Below are 20,841 nucleotides of genomic sequence, written 5' to 3' on the forward strand. Positions count from 1 at the left end.
ATAGATGGCATTTGAGCTAATATCTAGCCACTCATTTCCTGGACCGTGGTGGATGAATTTGTTTTGACATTGAAAAAAATAATGGTTAGTGTTTTCTGATTGGAGACCAAATAGTAAAGCCTTTTTCCCTGTAGAAGTGGGATGCCGGGGATTCGTTGCTACATCTACGACTGGTCTGTTGAAGAAGAAGGGGGTGAAGGGTCACTCCCTCCAACAAGCAATCAAGTCCTTGTCAAATGCAGCAGAAGAAAGCAGCAATTGGGTTTGGATTAAAAGGAAAGACAACAATTGGGCTGCAAGATGAACACAGGAGGGTATGGAACTGAGGAGGGTGTATCTGGGATGCCAGGTAGCACCGTTGAGCCCTCTGGAGACGACGTGGGCTTATCAACGAAACGTCAAAGAAGAAGGGTGCCCACCTGATGACCCCGATGACGTACCTACCCTCCCTCCTTGTCACCACTCCAAACCCACTGCCAACATCGAGAGTGCCAACTTACCATAGGGATTGAAACATCAAGTCCTAGTAGCTCTACTACATGAGCATTTCAGTCAGGGGATCTCAACTTGGTACACCTTAATGGTATTGGTCCATAGCATAAAAAAGGGTTGGGGACCCCTGATTTTAAAGTTCAAAGTACATTTATTATCAAAGCATGTATCCATTATACAACTTTGAGATTAATTTCCTAGCAGGCAGCCATGAAACAAAGAAACCCAAAGACAAACCCCATGTACGTACATTCAAAAAAGACTGTCTAACACCCAATGTGCAGAGGATAAAAACCACATCAAGTCCATAAAAGTAAAGTAAAATAAGCCATAAAAAAAAAGACTGTCAAACAGACAATGTGCAAAAAAAAAACCATGCAAACAGTAACTGCAAGCAAATAGCATTTCGGAACTGAAATCCATAAAGAGAGCCCTATAATTCAGTGCAGAGCCGCGTAAATGACATAGAGCAGCGATCTGAACTGGCCCACACCTCATCTTGGGGCCCCGACACCCTGAACTTTTCAATCTGGACTGGTGCTGCCTTGATTCAGCCTGTAAATCTCCGCCTGCATATTGTGTTCAGTTGTGTCGATATGCTCTAGGACCTGGACCCCATGGCTTTGAGTCAGCCTGTGCCCAACCTTTCACGGTCTTCCACGTTTTCAGCGATGGCCCACAACCTCACCTCGATTCTGCCACATCAAATTGCCTCTAAGTCCAAAGGGAAGTTACAGACTATTACTTGTGATGATCATTTGCCAGAAGAAGTATGGTAACAAAGTATTTAGTTGTTTTTCTTGTTTCATGAGCCACCAGCCAGAAGTTGCTGAGGTTCTTCAGTGCCATCTTAAATCAGAAGTTTCAGTTTAGGTTGTCAATAGTTACATGTTGTTAATGTTTGTAGGAGCAACAGAATTTATGATGTTGCCATCCTTTAATGCATATGGCTTGAACTCATCTTTCACATTTTTGTATTTAGCAGTAAAACACCACCTTGCATCGGGATTAAAATAGTGGATTTATAATTTAGAAGATTAATCTGGGAATGAGTTCAGATCCAATTTCAACTCAATTAATTGAAATGTCATTTTATATATCTGGCTAGACACATGGTTGATACTTGTATTTACAGGCTTTCATGTCGATGGATGGATACTGGATTTGTATATAACACTGGTAATCCCAAGAAAGTCATCCCTCAAAGTCCTCCATACCAAGATTGGGACCTTATTTTTGAAATGGAAAAGTTATCTCACAGATGCAGCAGAAACCCAATTTAGTTAGTCAGCCTATATTTGTGTCTTTCAGATAATGTCCTAGCAAAAGTGCACTTAAGGCATTGTAGAATTCAATAAGGAGGGGAGTTGTCTTAAGAGTCATCAGCTTTGATTCTGTGTTCAGGCCAAACTTGAGAGAGTTTTAGTCACCTGCTGCCTGAACTGCTAAATCAGTACTGTTCCACATGAACCCTTGTCTGCACCCTTAATATGCACACTTGATCAATCTTGATTGTCGTTAAGAATAGCTCAGTGGTACTAATGACCAAGCCCTACAACAAAAGGCATAACTGCTGCACTGGGCTTCCAATGTGAAGGAAGTAGCAGAATGTATATTGATCTTTGTCAGCCTGTCTACTGCCGACTCAGTTGTTTCTTGCTGTATTTATTGGAGACCAGTCCTTGAGTATATTGTACATTACGTTCGTAGTTTTGCCACCTGCCACATTTGATGGTCGATATCCATGGTTTGCTGCAGAATTCCATCAATATATGCAACATCTTATTCCTCACCAAATCTGGCAGCCAACTCTGGATTAATGAATCATTGAGAAGATATAAGATAGAAGCTGTTGTGCTGGGTCCAAGGTAATTTGTCATCGAGATCAATGATCTGTGTGATAATGTGGTAAACTGGATCGTCAAATTTGCAGTTGACACGAAGATTTGGAGTGTAGTGGACAGTGAAGAAGGCTATCAAAGCTTGCAGTGGGATCTGGACCAGCTGGAAAAATGGCAGACGGAATTTAATGTAGACAAGTGTGAGGTTTTGCACTTTGGGAAGGCAAACCAGGGTAGGACTTTCACAGTGAACGGTGGGGCACTGAAGGGTGAAGTAGAACAGAGGGATCTTGGAATGCTGATCCACAATTACTTGAAAGTAGTGTCACAGATAGATATGGTTGTAAAGATAGCTTTTGGCAAATTGGCCTTCATAAATCAAGGTGTTGACTACAGGAGTTGGGATGTTATGTTGAAGTTGTATAAGACATTGGTGAGGCCAGATTTAAAGTATTTTGTGCAGTTTTGGTTACCTACCTAAAGGAAAGATATCAAGATTGAGAGTACACGGAAAATTCACAAGGATGTTGCTGGGACTTGGCTTTAGGGAAAGATGGAATGGGATAACACTTTATTCCCTGGAGTGAAGAAGGATGAGGAGAGATTTGACAGAGGCAGTGCTTTTTGGGCTTGTTCTTTCCTGAATTGGTCACAGTTGCAGTCAAGCAGCTCAGATTCAGATGACATATTCAAAGTGGAGCATTGCTTAGATGTGTCTTGACACAAAACACTAGATTAATCCATTCAGTTCATTACTTTCCCTATTAGCCCCTATTCTGAATCAAGCAGCTTTTAGTCATAACAAATTTGATGCTAATCTTTAGTCTGAATTTTTCTGGATCATAACTCTCTTCTGAGCCTGGATGACAAAAAGCTGGGAGTGGCAACACACTGTGGTTGACCAAAGAGGTGCATTGAAATTTAGCTTGCTGGATATTGGGAACTAGCTCTTCATTTGTCAGAGACTAAGATGTTAACAATTGTCAGGGGACAGTTTCCTAACCTCCTGGGGCATGCTGCAGGACTTTATCACAGTCATATGCCTATCCAATTTCAGCTGCGTCGTCAGTAATTTCCACTCCATTCGCAGCAGTACTGATATCTGCTGCGGGTGTTCACTTCCATTTGTCACTTTTCACATAACTTAAGATGTTGTACTGATAATGCAACAAGGCCTGGCGTGGACTTGTGTTGTGGGGTTTTTCTTCTACACAAGTTCCAGGCAATGACTATCTTCAGCAACGCTGAATGCTATCAGCACAATTTAGTATTTGCCAAGATGCGTTGTATCAGTTTGCAGAGACTACTTTGGAAACAAATCAGTTCATAATTTTTGCCACCTAGATTAAGAACAGTGTTATGAGGGGTTATAACTAATTGTAAGTAGCATATCATTCTGACTTACAAATGTGATTCTTTATTGCAGTGTTAGAATCATGAATCCTATGTCCAATTATTACCATTGCATTCCCTAAATCTCAGAAATACTGGTACAGGTTTCTCCCGCCATCTGAAGGTAGAGCGTTCCTGTGAAACAGTTCGTAAGCCGGAATGTCGTAAAGCGAAGAAGCAATTACCATTTATTTATATGGGAAAAATCTGAGAGCATTCGCAGACCCAAAAAATAACCTACCAAATCATGCCAAATAACACACAACCTAAAATAACAGTAATATATAGTAAAAGCATGAATGATATGATAAATACACAGCCTATACAAAGTAGAAATACTTTTCTACAATCTTTGCCGCACTGTTCTCCGTAGCGAAAATCTCACGCAAGCGCTCTCGGCGGAAACACTCTTTCCAGTAACCTTTAAGCTATGAAGCTGCCAAATCATACCAAATAACATGTAAAAATACACAGCCTATATAAAGTAGAAATAATGTATGTACAGTGTAGTATCACTTACCGGAATTGGGAAGACAGCGCCGAGCACACTGATGATGGCGTGTTAGGCTGAGTTGTCGGAGGTTGGGGTAGTGCAGTGGTCTCCAACCTCCGGGTAACGAACCGATACCGATCTGCGGAGAATGCAGCAGTAGCCGGAACACACCCAGCACATCTTTAAGAAAAAAGCCAAAATAAACATGCTAATTAAATGGGTGCCGCCTGGCACGTAATTAATTAGCTTGTTTATTTTGGCTTTTTTCTTAAAGATGTGCTGGGTGTGTTCCGGCTACTGCTGCATTCTTAAAGATGTGCTGGGTGCATCCTGGCTACCGCTGCATTCTCCACGGCAATGTATCAGTCCGCGGCCAGGGGGTTGGGGTGGTGGGACATTGGGGTGTCATCTCATCGTCGTCTGTTTCCATCAGAGCAGGCAGGTCATCTTCTTCTATGTCTGCCTGCCTCAATGTGGAAGGTTGAGGTTCGTCGTCTGCTATAGCTGATGTGGAAGGCTTGAAAAGTGACAGTATGCTTGACTACTTAGCCTCGCGCATTTTTCTATCATACAGTTCTTTGTAAGCACTCAAACCATCCTGCAAATATGCCCTAAACCAACGTACTCTTTCAAAATTAAAGTCGTACTTTTCTGCAATAATTGCAGCGAAAATCTCACGCAGTTGCTTCACGTTCAGTTCCTGGACGACTTCATTTTCGGTCCGTTCGTTACTGCAGTCGGTTTCGATTGTTATCCTTTCTTCTTCCAATTGCATCAGCTCTTCATCCATCAGTTCTTGGTCATGGAATGCCAAAACCTCTTCAACATCATCTTCGTCAACTTCCACAAGCCAAACTCACTTTGTCCTTACTTCGTTCACCACGATCGAAACGCTTAATTATGTCTGGTTTTACGCTAAGTGTAATACCCTTACGAGCTCTTTTAGGCTTTTCCAATACCTTAGAACTCATCTTGCTAACTACTGTTCACAGGCACGTGATTAAGCAATGCCGGCTAGAATGCAGTTCCGGGGGCGGAGCTTGGCTGCTGGGGGCGTGCACTGCCTTTTATTGCATACTGTTTTTTTCGCACGTTGCCTTTTTTCTTAACAGTGAAAACACCTGTTAGCGAAAACAGGTAACTAATGTACGTCTTTCATAACAGTGAGGTTTTGTAAAGTGAACGTTTGAAAAGCGGGGCCACCTGTATTTTTAATTTATAAATGGTCTGTTGAGTTGACGCTCATTATTTGTACCTTTATTCCAACATTTTGTTTGGAGGAGAAGGGTTGTTGATGAGGAGCTTCTAAAACAATTGAAATGTACTCTGCAACCCTCTGCAGTTTGTGACTTATTTTTTTCAATAATATGAGATGGTTTTTCATTTCTAAAGCTGTGAATGTAATTGCAAGTTTTTGAATTTGACTACGGGTCTTCATGTGTTGTTTCCATATCAGCAGTTTTGTTTGACATCACTATCAAGTTCATTCTTCAAGGTTGATTACTTGGCAGTCAGAAGTACAGCATATTTACATCTTCCGGTTTAAGATGGCGCTGGAGAAGCACAGCAACCACTTGCTGCTAGCAAGCAAAACAAACAAACCTATAAATCATTGTAATAATCACATTTTCTTGGATACAATCACTGCAATTGATAACCTGTAACTTCTGTTTCGGTTTTTGAGCTTTTGAACTGCCTGTACGACGTAGCACCTTTGAGTGTGAACTGAAGTCTCGAAGGTGCCGGACAGTTGCAAAGTGGCGTGTACGGGCAATCTGGAGGTGGCAGGACCCGGGCCTGAGAATGGGGAATGAGCCTGTGTTTGGCCATTGCTGGTGCAGACTTGGATGTGATTCAACACTGCAGAACTGAGGTGAGGTGAGGCAGAGCCGACGTGGCGGGGCCCGAGCTCGAGAGTGCGGAAAGACCGGAGGTTTGATTGATTTAAGCTCCAGGTCGAATTGGAACGGTTGGGTACGGGATGAATTGAGGCATCAGGACCCGAGAGTGAGGACCAACCAGCTACAACCGAGCATCTACTACAGGTCACACAGCTTCTTTGGGAGGCAAAAAGTAATAGTTTTTCACTGACTTACGAGAAAGTTGAAAGGTCATTGACCTGAAACATTAACTTTGGGATTCTGTTCACTAGAGCTCTTCAAAGGTACTTGTCAAAAAAGATGTGCTCGCACATTAAAAAAATTAAGCTGTGCTTCAGCATTAGGACAAAGTAATAGTTGATTGTCTGATTTTCCTTGGTAAGAAAGATTGAGGTATAATTTGTGCTTGTTGGGCTTTATGAGCTATTTACTTGGATTTGGTTACAGATTCAACATACAAAAATGTTGCTATTGTCGGTTCTCTCAAATTCTTTCAATCTCCTAGTGAGTCTTTGCTTCTGTAGTTAATTCCAGAGCAATGGCAGACATGGGATGTGCCATCACAAAGCCTGACTGACTGGTTGCATCATGGGTCAGTATGGAAACACCAATGCTCTTGAATGGAAAAACCTACAAAAAGCAGTGGATACAGCCCACTCCATGACAAGTAAAGCTGTCCCCAACATTAAGCACACAAACAAGGAGTGCTGTCGCAGGAAATTGGCATCCTTCATCAAGGACTCTGGCCATCCAGGCTATGCTCTTTTCAGGAGGTACATGAGCCCTAAGAATCACACCAGCAAGTACTGGAACAGTTATTGCCTCTGAACCACCAGGTTCTTGAACCAGAGCAGATAACTTCACTCAACTTCACTTCGCTCACTGCAGCACAGAACTGATCTCACAACCTATGGATTCACTTCCAAGGACTCGTCTCTTGTTCTTGATATTTATTTCTTATTCATTTATTATTACTGTTTTGTTCATTTTCTTTATTTTTGTATTTGTGCAGTTTGTTGTCTTTTGCACATTGGTTATTGGTAAATCTCTGTGTATGATTTTTTTATTCGTTGTATTGTGAATGCCCACAAGAAAATGAATCTCGGGGTAGTATATGGTGACATGTACTTTGATAATAATTACCCAGCTTCTGGCAATTTTAGTCTCAATATTTCATTGGTCTAGTTAAGCATTTAGTTACTGATGTTGCAGAGGTTGTTTATGGTGAAAATTTTTGTGGTGATAATGTCATGTATAGATGAACACTTGATAGTCCTTGTCTGTAACTTAACTATGTCTGCAGCCTTTTATTCTAATAATTGGGGAAGATCATGGGAACCTTTTGGATTTTGCTGCCCACAACTGCTCATCTTTTGTTTGCTTCATGACTGCATGCAAATCATGGTACTATCCAATGGGTCTACAACAAAACCAACCTCAGTTGAAGATCTGTGTCAATTGACACCACATTATCCCAATCTTAACAGAATATTGCACCTTACTTCCAGCAAACTTTGGAAATTATGCTAATCTTCAGAATTAATGGGGAAACTGTGTAACCCGTGACTGTATTGCAGAAGAAAGGTTACTTTAACCTCAGTATCAAATATCTAATGCTGCCAGCATTTACACGTTGTTTATCCTCCTTGTTGGCACTTTGGCTGAAGCTTATTGGAGAGTGGACCTTGTACTCAGTGAAGGAATATGAGACATTCTACCAACCTGATCTTGCTTGACTACACTGCCATCCAGTAAAGGGTTCACCATGAGATCTTAGTAAACACTGAACACTTTCTCCCTCTTGAGAAGGTAAACCTCAATGATGAAATTCATCAGTGAATACTGTTTTTCTATACATGTGTCAAAGACTTGGAGCACTCAAAATAGACAACTTGTGGCACTTGAAAAGTATCACCTGTTGCAATCTGCAAAACCCTCCATGTGACACTCTGGGTTTTGCACTTGTAGGAGTTTTCTCGCTCCAGAAATGTGTAATTAATATAATCTTATGTACAATACAATAGCTGACTGGCTTCCTTTAAGAATGTTGATTCCACTTATGGTTTTGTACACACTGTATGTAGAATTTGCAAATAGTGTCAAATGTACTATCAAAAACTTTGATCTGGATTTTCTTGCTTTAGGATGTAAATATTTAAGTGAATTTTGGCAGAGTTTGCTGTTTACGTGATTCTCAAACTCAGTTCATCTCATTCCTTGTCTATTCCCTGTATTAATCCAACTTTGATCAAATGGTATCAAATTTTCTACATTTATACACAAACTGCTGTTATTCAGTCCTTTTATACTTTATTGTCGCCAAACAATTGATACTAGAACGTACAATCATCACAGCAATATTTGATTCTGCGTTTCCCGCTCCCTGGATTACAGATCAATAGTAAATATTAAAAATTTAAATTATAAATCATAAATAGAAAATCGAAAAATGGAAAGTAAGGTAGTGCAAAAAACAGAGGCAGGTCTGGATAGTTGGAGGGTATGGCCCAGATCCGGGTCAGGATCTATTCAGCAGTCTTATCACAGTTGGAAAGAAGCTGTTCCCAAATCTGGCCGTATGAGTCTTCAAGCTCCTGAGCCTTCTCCCGGAGGGAAGAGGGACGAAAAGTGTGTTGGCTGGGTGGGACATGTCCTTGATTATCTTGGCAGCACTGCTTCGACAGCGTGCGGTGTAAGGTGAGTCCAAGGACAGAAGATTGGTTTGTGTGATGTGCTGGGCTGTGTTCTGCAGCTTCTTCCGGTCTTGGACAGGACAACTTCCATACCAAGTTGTGATGCACCCTAGAAGAATGCTTTCTATGGTGCATCTATAAAAATTAGTGAGGGTTTTAGGGGACAGGCCAAATTTCTTTAGTTTTCTCAGGAAGTAAAGGCACTGGTGGGCCTTCTTGGCAGTGAACTCTGCTTGGTTGGACCAAGTCAGGTCATTTGTGATATTGACCCCGAGGAACTTAAAGCTTTTGACCTGTTCCACTTGCGCACCACTAATGTAAATTGGGTCGTGCGGTCCGCTACTCCTTCTGAAATCAACAACCAATTCCTTCGTCTTGCTGACGTTGAATAGGTTATTGTCTTCGCACCATGCCACCAGGTTCTTAATTTCCTCTCTGTACTCAAACTCATCATTACCCAAGATACGGCCTACAATTGTTGTGTCACCAGCAAACTTGTATATTGAGCTCCATGGAAAGTTGGCTACACAATCATGGGTTTTAGCACCATCAGTTGATGGGATTCGAGGTGTTTTTCCAACAGGGTCTGAATGAAATTGCATGCGTCTTTTTCTAATCATTCCTTTGCATACAGCTGAGCCGCTAATGAACATGGCACAAAATCAAGATGAGACTGGGATGGGAAGAGAAATGTTTATTTATTACTCATGAGACCTTTGGTTCTGCAATTTGAAAAGGAACTAATTACAATATTCAGTTCCACCTCATGACATTTAGAACTATCATAACACAGTGACTGAGAACTTCACTGGCTTAATTTAGTAAACAAGGATGATTATTACTCCAGAATAGAAGTATTTTCCATCAAAGTAGCTTCTTGCCTTGGCTCATTGTTAGTGCTATTGCCTGAGCCAGACCTTAGATTTAGGCTGTTTCTCCAGAGACACTTTAGTCATATTTCCTAATAACACAGGGTTTTTATTCAATCCATTGTGTCTGGTAGGTGTCAATATTTCCATTTCTCTGCTTATTTCCCTTTCTTATGTGTTTCTAAATTCCCAAATCTGCTATCATTCAGCTATGTTAGGGGTAACCTAGTACACATGAAGCTGGCAGCATGTCTTCGTAATGTGTGAGGAAAAACACAGCACCTGGGAGAATATGCAAGCTTCACTTGGCACCAGAGGCCAGGATCCCTAGGTTGAGAAGCCATTCAGTTTTGCAAATAACACACATAAAAGTTGCTGGTGAACACAGAGGCCAGGCAGCATCTCTAGGAAGAGGTACAGTCGACGTTTCAGGCTGAGACCCTTCGTCAGGACTAACTGAGAGAAGAGCTAGTAAGAGATTTGAAAGTGGGAGGGGGAGATCCGAAATGATAGGAGGGGGAGGAATGGAGCTTCTCCTATCATTTCGGATCTCCCCTCCCCCTCCCACTTTAAAATCTGTTACTAGATTTTCTTTCAGTTAGTCCTGATGAAGGGTCTCAGCCCGAAACGTCGACTGTACCTCTGACTAGAGATGCTGCCTGGCCTCTGCGTTCACCAGCAACTTTGATGTGTGTTATAGGTATATCAATGAGGGTAGCATGGTTACTATAATTTAAATGGACCTCACTAGGCTCTTTGGAAAAGGAGAAACTGATGGGAAAGGTAAGAACACACGGGATTCTTAGTGTTTTGGCAAATTTGATGATGGGCTGAGTGTGATGGTTAAGGATTATTTTTCAGGTTAGAATCTTGTGACCATTGGTGTAGAGCAGGGATTGGTTAAAAGAATACTAGTGCACAGAAGATTCACTAAGATGTGTGGCATGGAGCATTTTCGTTATGAAGATAGACTAGATAAGCGGTGTTTGTGTTCTTTTGGAGCAACAAAGTTGAGTGGTGTCTAGATGAAAAACTAAAATTTACAAGGGGCAAAGATGGGGTAAGTAGGGAGAAAACTGTTCTTTTAAGGCATAGGTTTATAGCACGAGGAAGAAGATTTAGGACTTTTCATCCGGAGGAAAACCACTATCTTAAACGGGTAGTAGAAGAATATACTGTTAACATTAGATGAACACTTGAAGCAGCATGGTAAAGGAGACTTCAGGACATACCCTGGAGCATTGAATTACTATAGATATGTACTTGATATTGAGCTGAAGCACAGTGAATCAGAGATTGTATTTGTGCTGTATGCCTGACTCATTCCTCAAGGGGACTCGTACCTCCTGTGGCATTTTTCAGTAAAGTGGAGGGAAATGTTGTTAATACAAAATACTCTGCAGATGCTGGGGTCAAAGCAACACTCACAACATGCTGGAGGAACTCAGCAGGCCGGGCAGCATCTGTGGAAATGATCAGTCAACGTTTCGGGCCGGAACCCTTTGTCAGGACTGTAGGGGGAAGGGGCAGAGGCCCTATAAAGAAGGTGGGGGGAGGGTGGGAAGGAGAAGTCTGGTAGGTTCCAGATGAAAAACCAGTAAGGGGAAAGATAAAGGGGTGGGGGAGGGGAGGCAGGGAGGTGATAGGCAGGAAAGGTGAAGAAGGAATAGGGGAAAACACAATGGGTAGTAGAAGGAGGTGGAACCATGAGGGAGGTGATAGGCAGCTGGGGGAGGGGGCAGAGTGAAATAGGGGGAGGGGAAGATAAAGGGGTAGGGGAGGGGAGGCAGGGAGGTGATAGGCAGGAAAGGTGAAAAAGGAATAGGGGAAAACACAATGGGTAGTAGAAGGAGGTGGAACCATGAGGGAGGTGATAGGCAGCTGGGGGAGGTGGCAGAGTGAAATAGGGGGAGGGAATTACAGGAAGTTGGAGAATACTGTGTTCATACCAAGGGGCTGGAGACGACCTAGACGGTATATGAGGTGTTGCTCCTCCAACTGGAGTTTAGCCTCATCATGGCAATAGAGGAGGCCATGTATGGACATATCCGAATGGGAATGTGAAGCAGAGTTGAAGTGGGTGGCAACCGGGAGATCCTGTCTGTTGTGGCGGACAGAGTGAAGGTGTTCGACGAAGTGGTCCCCCAATCTGCGTCGGGTTTCACCGATGTAGAGGAGGCCGCACCGGGAGCACCGGATGCAATAGATGACCCCAACAGACTCACAAGTGAAGTGTTGCCTCACTTGGAAGGACTGTTTGGGGCCATGAATGGTGGCAAGAGAGGAGGTGTAGGGACAGGTGTAGCACTTACGCTTACAGGGATAAGTGCCGGGTGGGATATCTGTGGAGAGGGATATGTGGATCAGGGAGTCACGGAGGGACCGAGCCCTGCGGAAAGCGGAGGCAGGTGGAGAGGGAAAGATGTGGGGTCCTGTTGAAGGTGGCGGAAGTTGTGGAGGATAATGTGCTGGATCCGGAGGCTGGTGGGGTGGTAGATGAGGACAAGGGGAACTCTGTCGCTGTTGTGGTGGCGGGAGGATGAGGTGAGGGCCGAAGTGTGGGAAATGGAGGACATGCAGGTGAGGGCATCATTGATGATGGCAGAAGGGAAACTACAATCCTTAAAGGAGGAGGACATTTGAGATGTCCTCCCCTACCCCTTTATCTTTCCCCTTACTGGTTTTTCACCTGCCTTCTCCTTCCCACCCTCCCTTCTCCCCCCCCCCCACCTTCTTTATAGGGCCTCTGCCCCTTCCCTCTTTAGTCCTGACGAAGGGTTCCGGCCTGAAGCATTGACTGATCGTTTCCACGGATGCTGCCTGACCTGCTGAGTTCTTCCAGCATGTTGTGAATGTGGGAAATGTTGTTATACTGGCCAATGTTTATCCCTTGGCCAACATATAAAAAAATTTGGCTGTTGTGGTTTGTGTAGTTTGACGGATGCAGTTTAACTGCATGCCTGCATTGTCATTGCTTACATTAAGTTAAATTAATTGGCTAAAAGTGCTTTTGAAATGGCTAATGAAAGGTCATTGACCTGAAATATTGGCTCTTTAAAGTTAACTGGATTTTACAGGAGCATCACTGAGAGCATCCTGACATGCTGCATCTCCATCTACAATAGAAGCAGCAGAGCATCAGACTGAAAGTCCCTACAAAGCACCGTGAGAACAGCTGAGAGGATCATAGGGGTCTCCCTACCATCCATCAGGGACATTTATCAGGAGTGCTGTGTATCCAGGGCCTTTGGTATTATTAAAGGTCTCATCCATCCAGCATCCTTTTTAACTTGCCACCATCAGGCAGGATTCTTTGATGCATAAAGACAAGAGCGGTCGGGATGGGAAACAACTTCTTCCCTCAGGCCATTAGGCTTATGAACTCCCTGCCGTCTCGTATTCGAAGTGTTACCGGATAACGTGTATTGTACCCTGCAATGTTTATGCACTTTTTTATCTATGCATAATTCATATATCGATTTAATTCTTATTTTCCTAAGAAGTTAGTGTGTTTTATGTACTATTGTGCTTTATATGCTGGCCCAAGAAAAATGTTGTCTCATTTGGTGGTATAGGTGTATTGAGTTAAATGACAATAAACTTGATAGTGTCAAATAGCACAAATAGAGGCCCTTCAGCTCTGATGAGTTTATGCCAATTATTGAACATCCATTTACGCAAATCCTACATTAACCTTATTTTCCCTACGTTCCCATCTACTGCTCAGATCTACCACTCTCTGTAAATTAGGTGCAGTTTACTGTAGTCATTTAGACTTTGGATTGTAGAAGGAAACGGAGCATCCAGAGGAATCCTACGTGGCCACAAATTAGATTAGATTATGAAGACACATTATTGTGATTTAGTAATGCATGCATTAAGAAATGATACAATATTTCCTCCGGTGTGATATCACAAAACACAGGACAAACCAAGACTGAAAAAACTGACAAAACCACATAATTATAACATATAGTTACAAACAGTGTAACAATACCATAACTTGATGAAGAAGTCCATGAGCACAGTAAAGTTCAAAGTTTCTCAAATGTCCCACATCTGATGCAGACGGGAGAAGGAAGAAAAACTCCCCCTGCCATGCCGACCACAATCCGACTCTGAGTCATTCGAAAACTTCGAGCTCTGATCAGCTCTCCGACACCGAGTATTGAGCGGTATCTCTGCCGAACGATTCGACCTCCTTCTCGGTTGCCAAAAGCAGGCAAGGCCGAGGATTTTGAGGCCTACCCTCCGAAAGATTCCCGACCACACAGTAACGACAGCAGTGGATGGGCGTTTCAGAAATTTCTCAAGATGTTCCTCTGTGCTTTCACGTCCATTCTCCATCAAATCAGAATTGTCCACGGCCCCTATTTGACAGATACGACATCATTTTTCACTGGAGAGCTGCGCACGCGCAGCACGCTACCACCTTCTCCTCCCCCCTGACTGGATAGTACTGGATATCAGAATTGAACTCTTGTTGCTGGAGATATCAGGACATTGAGATTTGGGGGTGGGGGTCAGGGTGATGTCAGTGCTATCCACAGATGCTGCATGACCTGTTAAGTATTGCAACCAATTAACAAAGAATAACTTGACTGCTTTTCCTGATTATCTCCTACAAGCTGTTTTGTTCGTCCTTTTGACGGTTTGTCTTGGGTATCTTTTTTACTACATTTAAAGATGCAACCTACAAAGCAGGTGTAACTGATGTATGAGTTGATCTGTTTATGATTATTCAAAAAGTATTTTGGACAAACATCTGGTAGACTTGGAACTACCAAGATAATTTGGGTGGGAAAACCTTGGGAATGGTAGAAAGCACTTTTGGTTTTGCGACATTAGTATGTGTATGATTGTCTTGAAGATTATAAGACTTGATTGTTTATTAGAGAATCTGTTTGTTTTCTGATTAGGCAACAGAAGAAGTGTCAAAGAATCTGGTGGCCATGAAGGAGATCTTATATGGCACAAATGAAAAAGAACCCCAGACTGAAACAGTGGCACAGCTTGCTCAGGAGCTTTATAACAGCGGCCTCCTTAGTACTTTGATAGCAGATTTGCAGCTTATTGACTTTGAGGTGAGAGAAATTGCACTTAAGAGCAACTACATATAATTTTTTTTCTCTGCTAAGTTTGACAAAACTTTATGCATGTTGGAGAACACCTTTTCTGAAATGTTTTATCTTCTGTGAGCCATTGAATTTATGGGATATAGGGCCTGGGCATCCCAGTAATAAACAAGAGCTCTTTTCTGACATACGAAAATGAAGTTCAAAGCACGCAACAACTATTTCGACTGACATTGTGGTACAGTAGGCCATTCAACTGAACGCGTTTAAAGGTACATAAGAGATGGTATACTTAAAGTTGCAGCCAAGGGTGTGCCTGCTTGGCCCTAGGTTAGAAGTATCTCGGGTGGAAAAGAATTGGCAATGAATATTCATGTGCCGTCCTTTAAAAAAACTATATAGGTAGGACTGATAAGTTTCTGCTGAGAGAGTTTGAAAATGTAGTTTGAAATTCAATTACAGAATGGTAATAATATTTAAGCACAGGGTCACACACTGATGAGATCAATAAGTTTCATTGCTGCGAGTGCAGTGCTGAGACCTTATCGTAGTTCCTTGCACATCACATGTTTTAGCATGAAGGACTTGAGTTTATGCCCGGCTTCCAACATAGAAGTTATGTCATTCATGCACTTTGATAGCTATGTTCAGTTGATCCCCTTTAATGCTCATTCCATTAGCATGCTTGTTCCTAGTGACACGCTTGTTCCTAGTTGGGTGCTAAGTGAGTTATCAATGTACAGTAGTCAAGGGGTCTTAAGACTTCATATACATTAGACATGCCAAATTAACTAAAGAAGTTCAGAAACTTGTATGGAATGCCTTTGGGCAGTTTCTTGCCATGGACTCTTTTAGACTGTCAGTTAAACAATCTTAGGTAGATTATTCTCAAATATAGACTTTTAACCCACGTTTGAGACATGTTAGGTGTTTTACATATTTAATTGGCTTTAAGCTTGGAAAAAGATTGGTTGTAGTTACTTGGCAACTTATATTACTTACATTAGAAAATAAGTGCTCAATAGACTACTCCATAATTGTAATACCTATGCTTAATTGAGTGGGATTAAAGGAGGCTTAAAAAAATGCCAAATAGTGAGATTTGGGGTGGCTTTTTCGAGAAAGCAAATTAAAATGTTGATGAAATGGGAAAATGGAATATTGCTAAAGCAGCAAGAAATATTATTCATCTCGCGTTCCTTGTGTTGAAACTCTCACCATTTTATCACTGGTTCTAGGACAATAACAGGAGAAATTTCAGCAGGAAATAATGAAATAGAACCATAGAACATTACAGCACAGAAACAGGCCTTTTGACCCTTGGCTGTGCCGAACCATTTTTCTGCCTAATCCCACTGACCTGCACCTGGACCATATCCCTCCATACACCTCTCATCCATGTGCCTGTCCAAGTTTTTCTTAAAGGTTAAAAGTGAGCTTGCATTTACCACTTCATCTGGCAGCTCATTCCACTGTACTACCACTCTTTATGTGAAGAAGCTCCCCCTAATGTTCCCTTTAAACTTTTCCCCCTTCACCCTTAACCCATGTCCCCTGTTTTTTTTTCTCCCCTAGCCTCAGCGGAAAAAGCCTGCTTGCATTCACTCTATCAATACCCATCATAATTTTATATACCTCTATCAAATCTCCCCTTATTCTTCTACGCTCCAGGGAATAAAGTCCTAACCTATTCAACCTTTCTCTGTAACTGAGTTTCTCAAGTCCCGGCAACATCCTTGTAAACCTTCTCTGCACTCTTTCAACCTTATTAATATCCTTCCTGTAATTTGGTGACCAAAACTGAACACAATACTCCAAATTCGGCCTCACCAATGCCTTATACAACCTCACCATAACATTCCAACTCTTATACTCAATACTTCGATTTATAAAGGCCAATGTACCAAAAGCTCTCCTTATGACCTTATCTACCTGTGACGCCACTTTTAGGGAATTTTGTATCTGTATTCCCAGATCCCTCTGTTCTACTGCACTCCTCAGTGCCCTACCATTTACCTTGTATGTTCTACCTTGGTTTGTCCTTCCAAAGTGCAATACCTCACACTTGTCTGTGTTAAACTCCATCTGCCATTTTTCAGCCCATTTTTACAGCTGGTCCAAATCCCTCTGCAAGCTTTGAAAACCTTCCTCACTGTCTACTACACTTCCAATCTTTGTATCATCAGCAAATTTGCTGATTCAATTTACCACATTATCATCCAGATCATTGATATAGATGACAAATAACAATGGACCCAGCACTGATCACTGTGGTACACCACTAGTCACAGGATAGCTTTGATAGTTAGCATTTTGTAACAAATAAAGGTACTATAGCGGCTTGAAATACTCATGTTAATAGTTTCCTGACATGTCAGATTATAGATTCTTTATCCAAACAAGTGTTTTGTATCTGTCTTAAAGATGGCATATATTTTGCAGGAGTAGTAGGAAATGAGATCTTATGAGGTTAGGGAGCATGTAATCGTAATGAAGTTCCAAGACTTTGGCCTCAATACCTCCTTGTGCAATTGTGTCCTAGATTTCTTCACTTGCAGACCCTAGTCAGTTTGGATTAGCAACAACATCTCCACCACGATCTGCATCAGTACAGGTGCACCACAAGGCTGTGTGCTTGGCCCCTTGCTCTACTTGCTTTACACTTACGACTGTGTGGCTAACCACAGCTCCAATGCCATATTCAAGTTTGCTGATGACACCACTGTCGTAGGCAGAATCAAAGGTGATGAATCAGCATATAGGAGGGAGATTTAAAATCTGGCTGAATGGCGTTGGAGGATCAGGGGTGAAGAGAGTCAGCAACTTTAAATATGTAGGTGTTATTATTTTGGAGGACCGGTCCAACAGTAAGTGCAATTATGAAAATTGCATGGTAGTGCCTCTACTTTCTTTGGAGTTTGCGGAGATTTGGCATGACATTAAGGCTTTGACGAACCTCTATAGATGTGTAGTAGAGTATATTGACTGGCTGCATCACAGCCTGATATGGAAACACCAATACCCTTTATTGGGAAATCCTACAAAAGTAGTGGATATGGCCCAGTCCGTCACAGGTAAAGCTCCCCCAAACATTAAGCACATCTATGTGAAATGCTGTTGCAGGAAAGCGGCATCCAATATCAGAAGCTCTCACTTCCGACAACATGCTCTCTTCTCGCTGCTGCCATCAGGAAGAGGGGCCGAGCCTTAGAACTCATGCCAGGTTCAAGAACAGTTACTGCCCATCAACCATCAGGCTCTTGAACCAAAGGGGATAACTTCGCACAACTTTGATTGCCTCATCGTTGAAATGTCCTTGTGGATTAATTTTCAAGGACTCTTCATTTCATTTATTGTTTAGTTTTTTTTTTGTATTTGCACAATTTATTGTCTTCTACACTCTGGTTGAATGCCCTATTTGGCAGGTCTTTCATTGATCCTAATTTTAGTTGTTGTTATATAGATCCGTTGAGTATGCCCACAAGAAAATGAATGAATTTCAGTTGTATATGGTGACATGTATGTACTTTGATAATAAAACGTACTTCTGAACTTTTGAAATGGAGAAGTTAATTAGGCTAAGGTGAACTAGTTCCTGGGATTTGCTGTACTGGATTTTCAAAAGAGGTGGGCACATTTATAGATTCCCTTGCTCCAGGAATAGTCCCCAGTGGTTTGGAATACTATTTTTCCAAGAAAAGAGGGGGAATAAATCACCGGTTGTCCTGATCTCAACTACTGAGGAAATGTTGGCATCTATAGTTAAGTAAGTGGCAGAGGTACTTCCAAATATCATTGAGCAGAGGTGGCCTGGTTTTATAAAAGGGAAATTTTTTTTCCACATCTGTTTTTGGAAGATGTTACAAATAGTGAGTGGAAAACGGGATGTCCTACATATAAAGTAACACAAGGTTACATGCTGAGTACTAGACAAACCAAAGAAGGGTCTCGGCCTGAAACGTCGACTGCACCTCTTTCTACAGATGCTGCCTGGCCTGCTGTGTTCACCAGCAACTTTGATGTGTGTTGCTTCAATGTATTAAAGCTGGTTGATAGGTAAGTTTGGTGAAAGAGTAATCTCTTATGTGCTAAGCAAAGTTAAGAGAGGAGATAGTTAAGGATATTGTGGAGAAAGGTGAAGTCAAATACTTTGAGTAGTTTGGTTTCTTTTGAAAAGCAAAGTTGTATGAATTTGAAAATCTGCAATAAAACTGCTGAAAATACCTTGGTCAAGCACGTTTTAGGTGGAAAGAAGCATTTCAGGTTGATATCATCCCCACCTATTCCTAATATCCATTGATTTTTTTTTTCCCCCCTTCTCTGAAAATCTATAGCACTTGGGCATATATACAAGTATTTATAGCCTGCATTCTCCAAGTAGTTAACTGTACCTTTGTTATTTGGCTGTTGCCATGAATTAATGTCAGCTTTTAATTAATTCAGTAGAAATGGATTGAATATAGGGCAAAATATTGACAAAAGCAGCAGAGATTTGGTAAAGCATAAACACAATTCTTTATTTAACTGCTTCCTTCAAGGTGAGTGTTCAACATAAAGATTGACAAAAATTGTAGTTGTGACACTTTAAAATCAGTTTCTTTTAGCGTTGTGTTTTATAATAAAATGAAAATAAAAAGAACTGCAGATGCTGGAAGTCCTGAAATAAAAACAAAATTCTGGAAACAGCTCAGGCGGCACCAGTGGAAACAATTAATGTTTGGGCTTTGGGACAGTTTTGCAGACTTCCATTATCTGCTGAATGTTTGCAGCATTTTCTGTTTTTGTGTTTAGGTATACCACTCTGATACTTAATTGTGAGTTTTCTATTTAATGCTAATATGTGATTGTGTAGGTTGAACATAATTCTAATACTGCTTTGCATTATTTTAATTGTATGATTTAAAATCAGTTGGATTCAAGATTTCTATTCAATAAGTAGTTCCTAATATCCCAATGCTAAATATATGATTATATATTATTGTAGAATCCAGAAAATAATGAGAACAATTGGAATCTCTAATAGACTTCATATTGGCTTCAAATGACTTCTGTACATTTACTTTGTCTAAATCTCATGAATAGTGCTGGAAAATATTTTCAATATTCATTTTAAAAGCCAGGTTTTGGATTGAGATGGGTGATTTCTTAATATTTTGAATTTTTGGAATCCTGCACTCTCGAGTCTTGTGAACACTTCATTATATAATCTAAGATATATGTATTTTAGATTTTTGAGCTGGAGAGAAATCAGTCAGGAAGATGAATTTCTGGGTACTGTTCAGAGCAGTAGGATTGTATTTTTTTTGGCAAAGTAGGCATGATTTCTACATGTTATACTCAAGTTATTAATTTCAGAAGAAGGCTTCCCTTACTTGACTGAAGAAGTCCTTTTTACCCCAGTAGCAAGACATTATTCTGTTGCTGAGATATCCTGCAGATGTTGAAAGTCTTGAGCAACACACAAAATCCTGATGAAGGGTCTTGGCCTGAAATACTGATTGTTTATTCCCCTCCATAGATACTGCCTGACTTGCTGAGTTTGTCCAGCATTTTGAGTGTGCTGTACATTATTCTGTTAGTTTTTTTAGATATCGAAGCATTCAGGGATGTGGAGTCTATGCAAGAAAGTGGTGCTGAGGCAAAAGAGCAGCTGTGATATATGTCAAGCAGGTTTAAGAGCCTAGGGCTAATCCCTGCTTCAATTTCTGTAATGTTTCTGAAAGAATCAGAAGGTGTAACAAGCATTTGGATTATTCAATTATCTGATAACTGGAAAGGAAGTAGAAATATATAATGATGAAATGAGGATGTAACAATGTGAAAAGTTTTAGGTAGCTCAAAATAAACTGGCAAGAAGGTTTGGCACAGAACATGCAAACAATAAAGTTAATGTATTCAGAGCTATTTTGCCTGGTGGTAGTCCCTCAAAAGAAGGGAACATTGCAAGATCTGGTTATGGAAAGTGAAAAGCAAAGAGATAAATGTGGGCAGAATGGAGTAGTAGTGAGAGAGTTTAGGAATTTCTCGACAATACTGAATGTTTACTATGTAGTAAAGTTTAAGAAATATTTAAAAGGACAAGGTAACAGCATTGAATTTTGATAGG

At 41.2% G+C, this 20,841-nt stretch overlaps 1 protein-coding gene across 1 annotated transcript in view; it reads left to right on the forward strand.

Annotated features, from left to right (window-relative positions):
• The window catches only part of cab39 (calcium binding protein 39), a 70,243-nt gene that overhangs the window by 34,225 nt on the left and 15,177 nt on the right, over positions 1-20,841 (forward strand). Inside the window, exon 3 of the mRNA XM_072255514.1 lies at positions 14,580-14,744. Within this exon, the coding sequence (XP_072111615.1) occupies positions 14,580-14,744 (165 nt within the window). The remainder of the gene's footprint in view (positions 1-14,579; positions 14,745-20,841) is intronic.

Source organism: Mobula birostris, chromosome 4, assembly GCF_030028105.1.
Source record: "Mobula birostris isolate sMobBir1 chromosome 4, sMobBir1.hap1, whole genome shotgun sequence".
Taxonomy (NCBI): Eukaryota; Metazoa; Chordata; class Chondrichthyes; order Myliobatiformes; family Myliobatidae; genus Mobula; species Mobula birostris.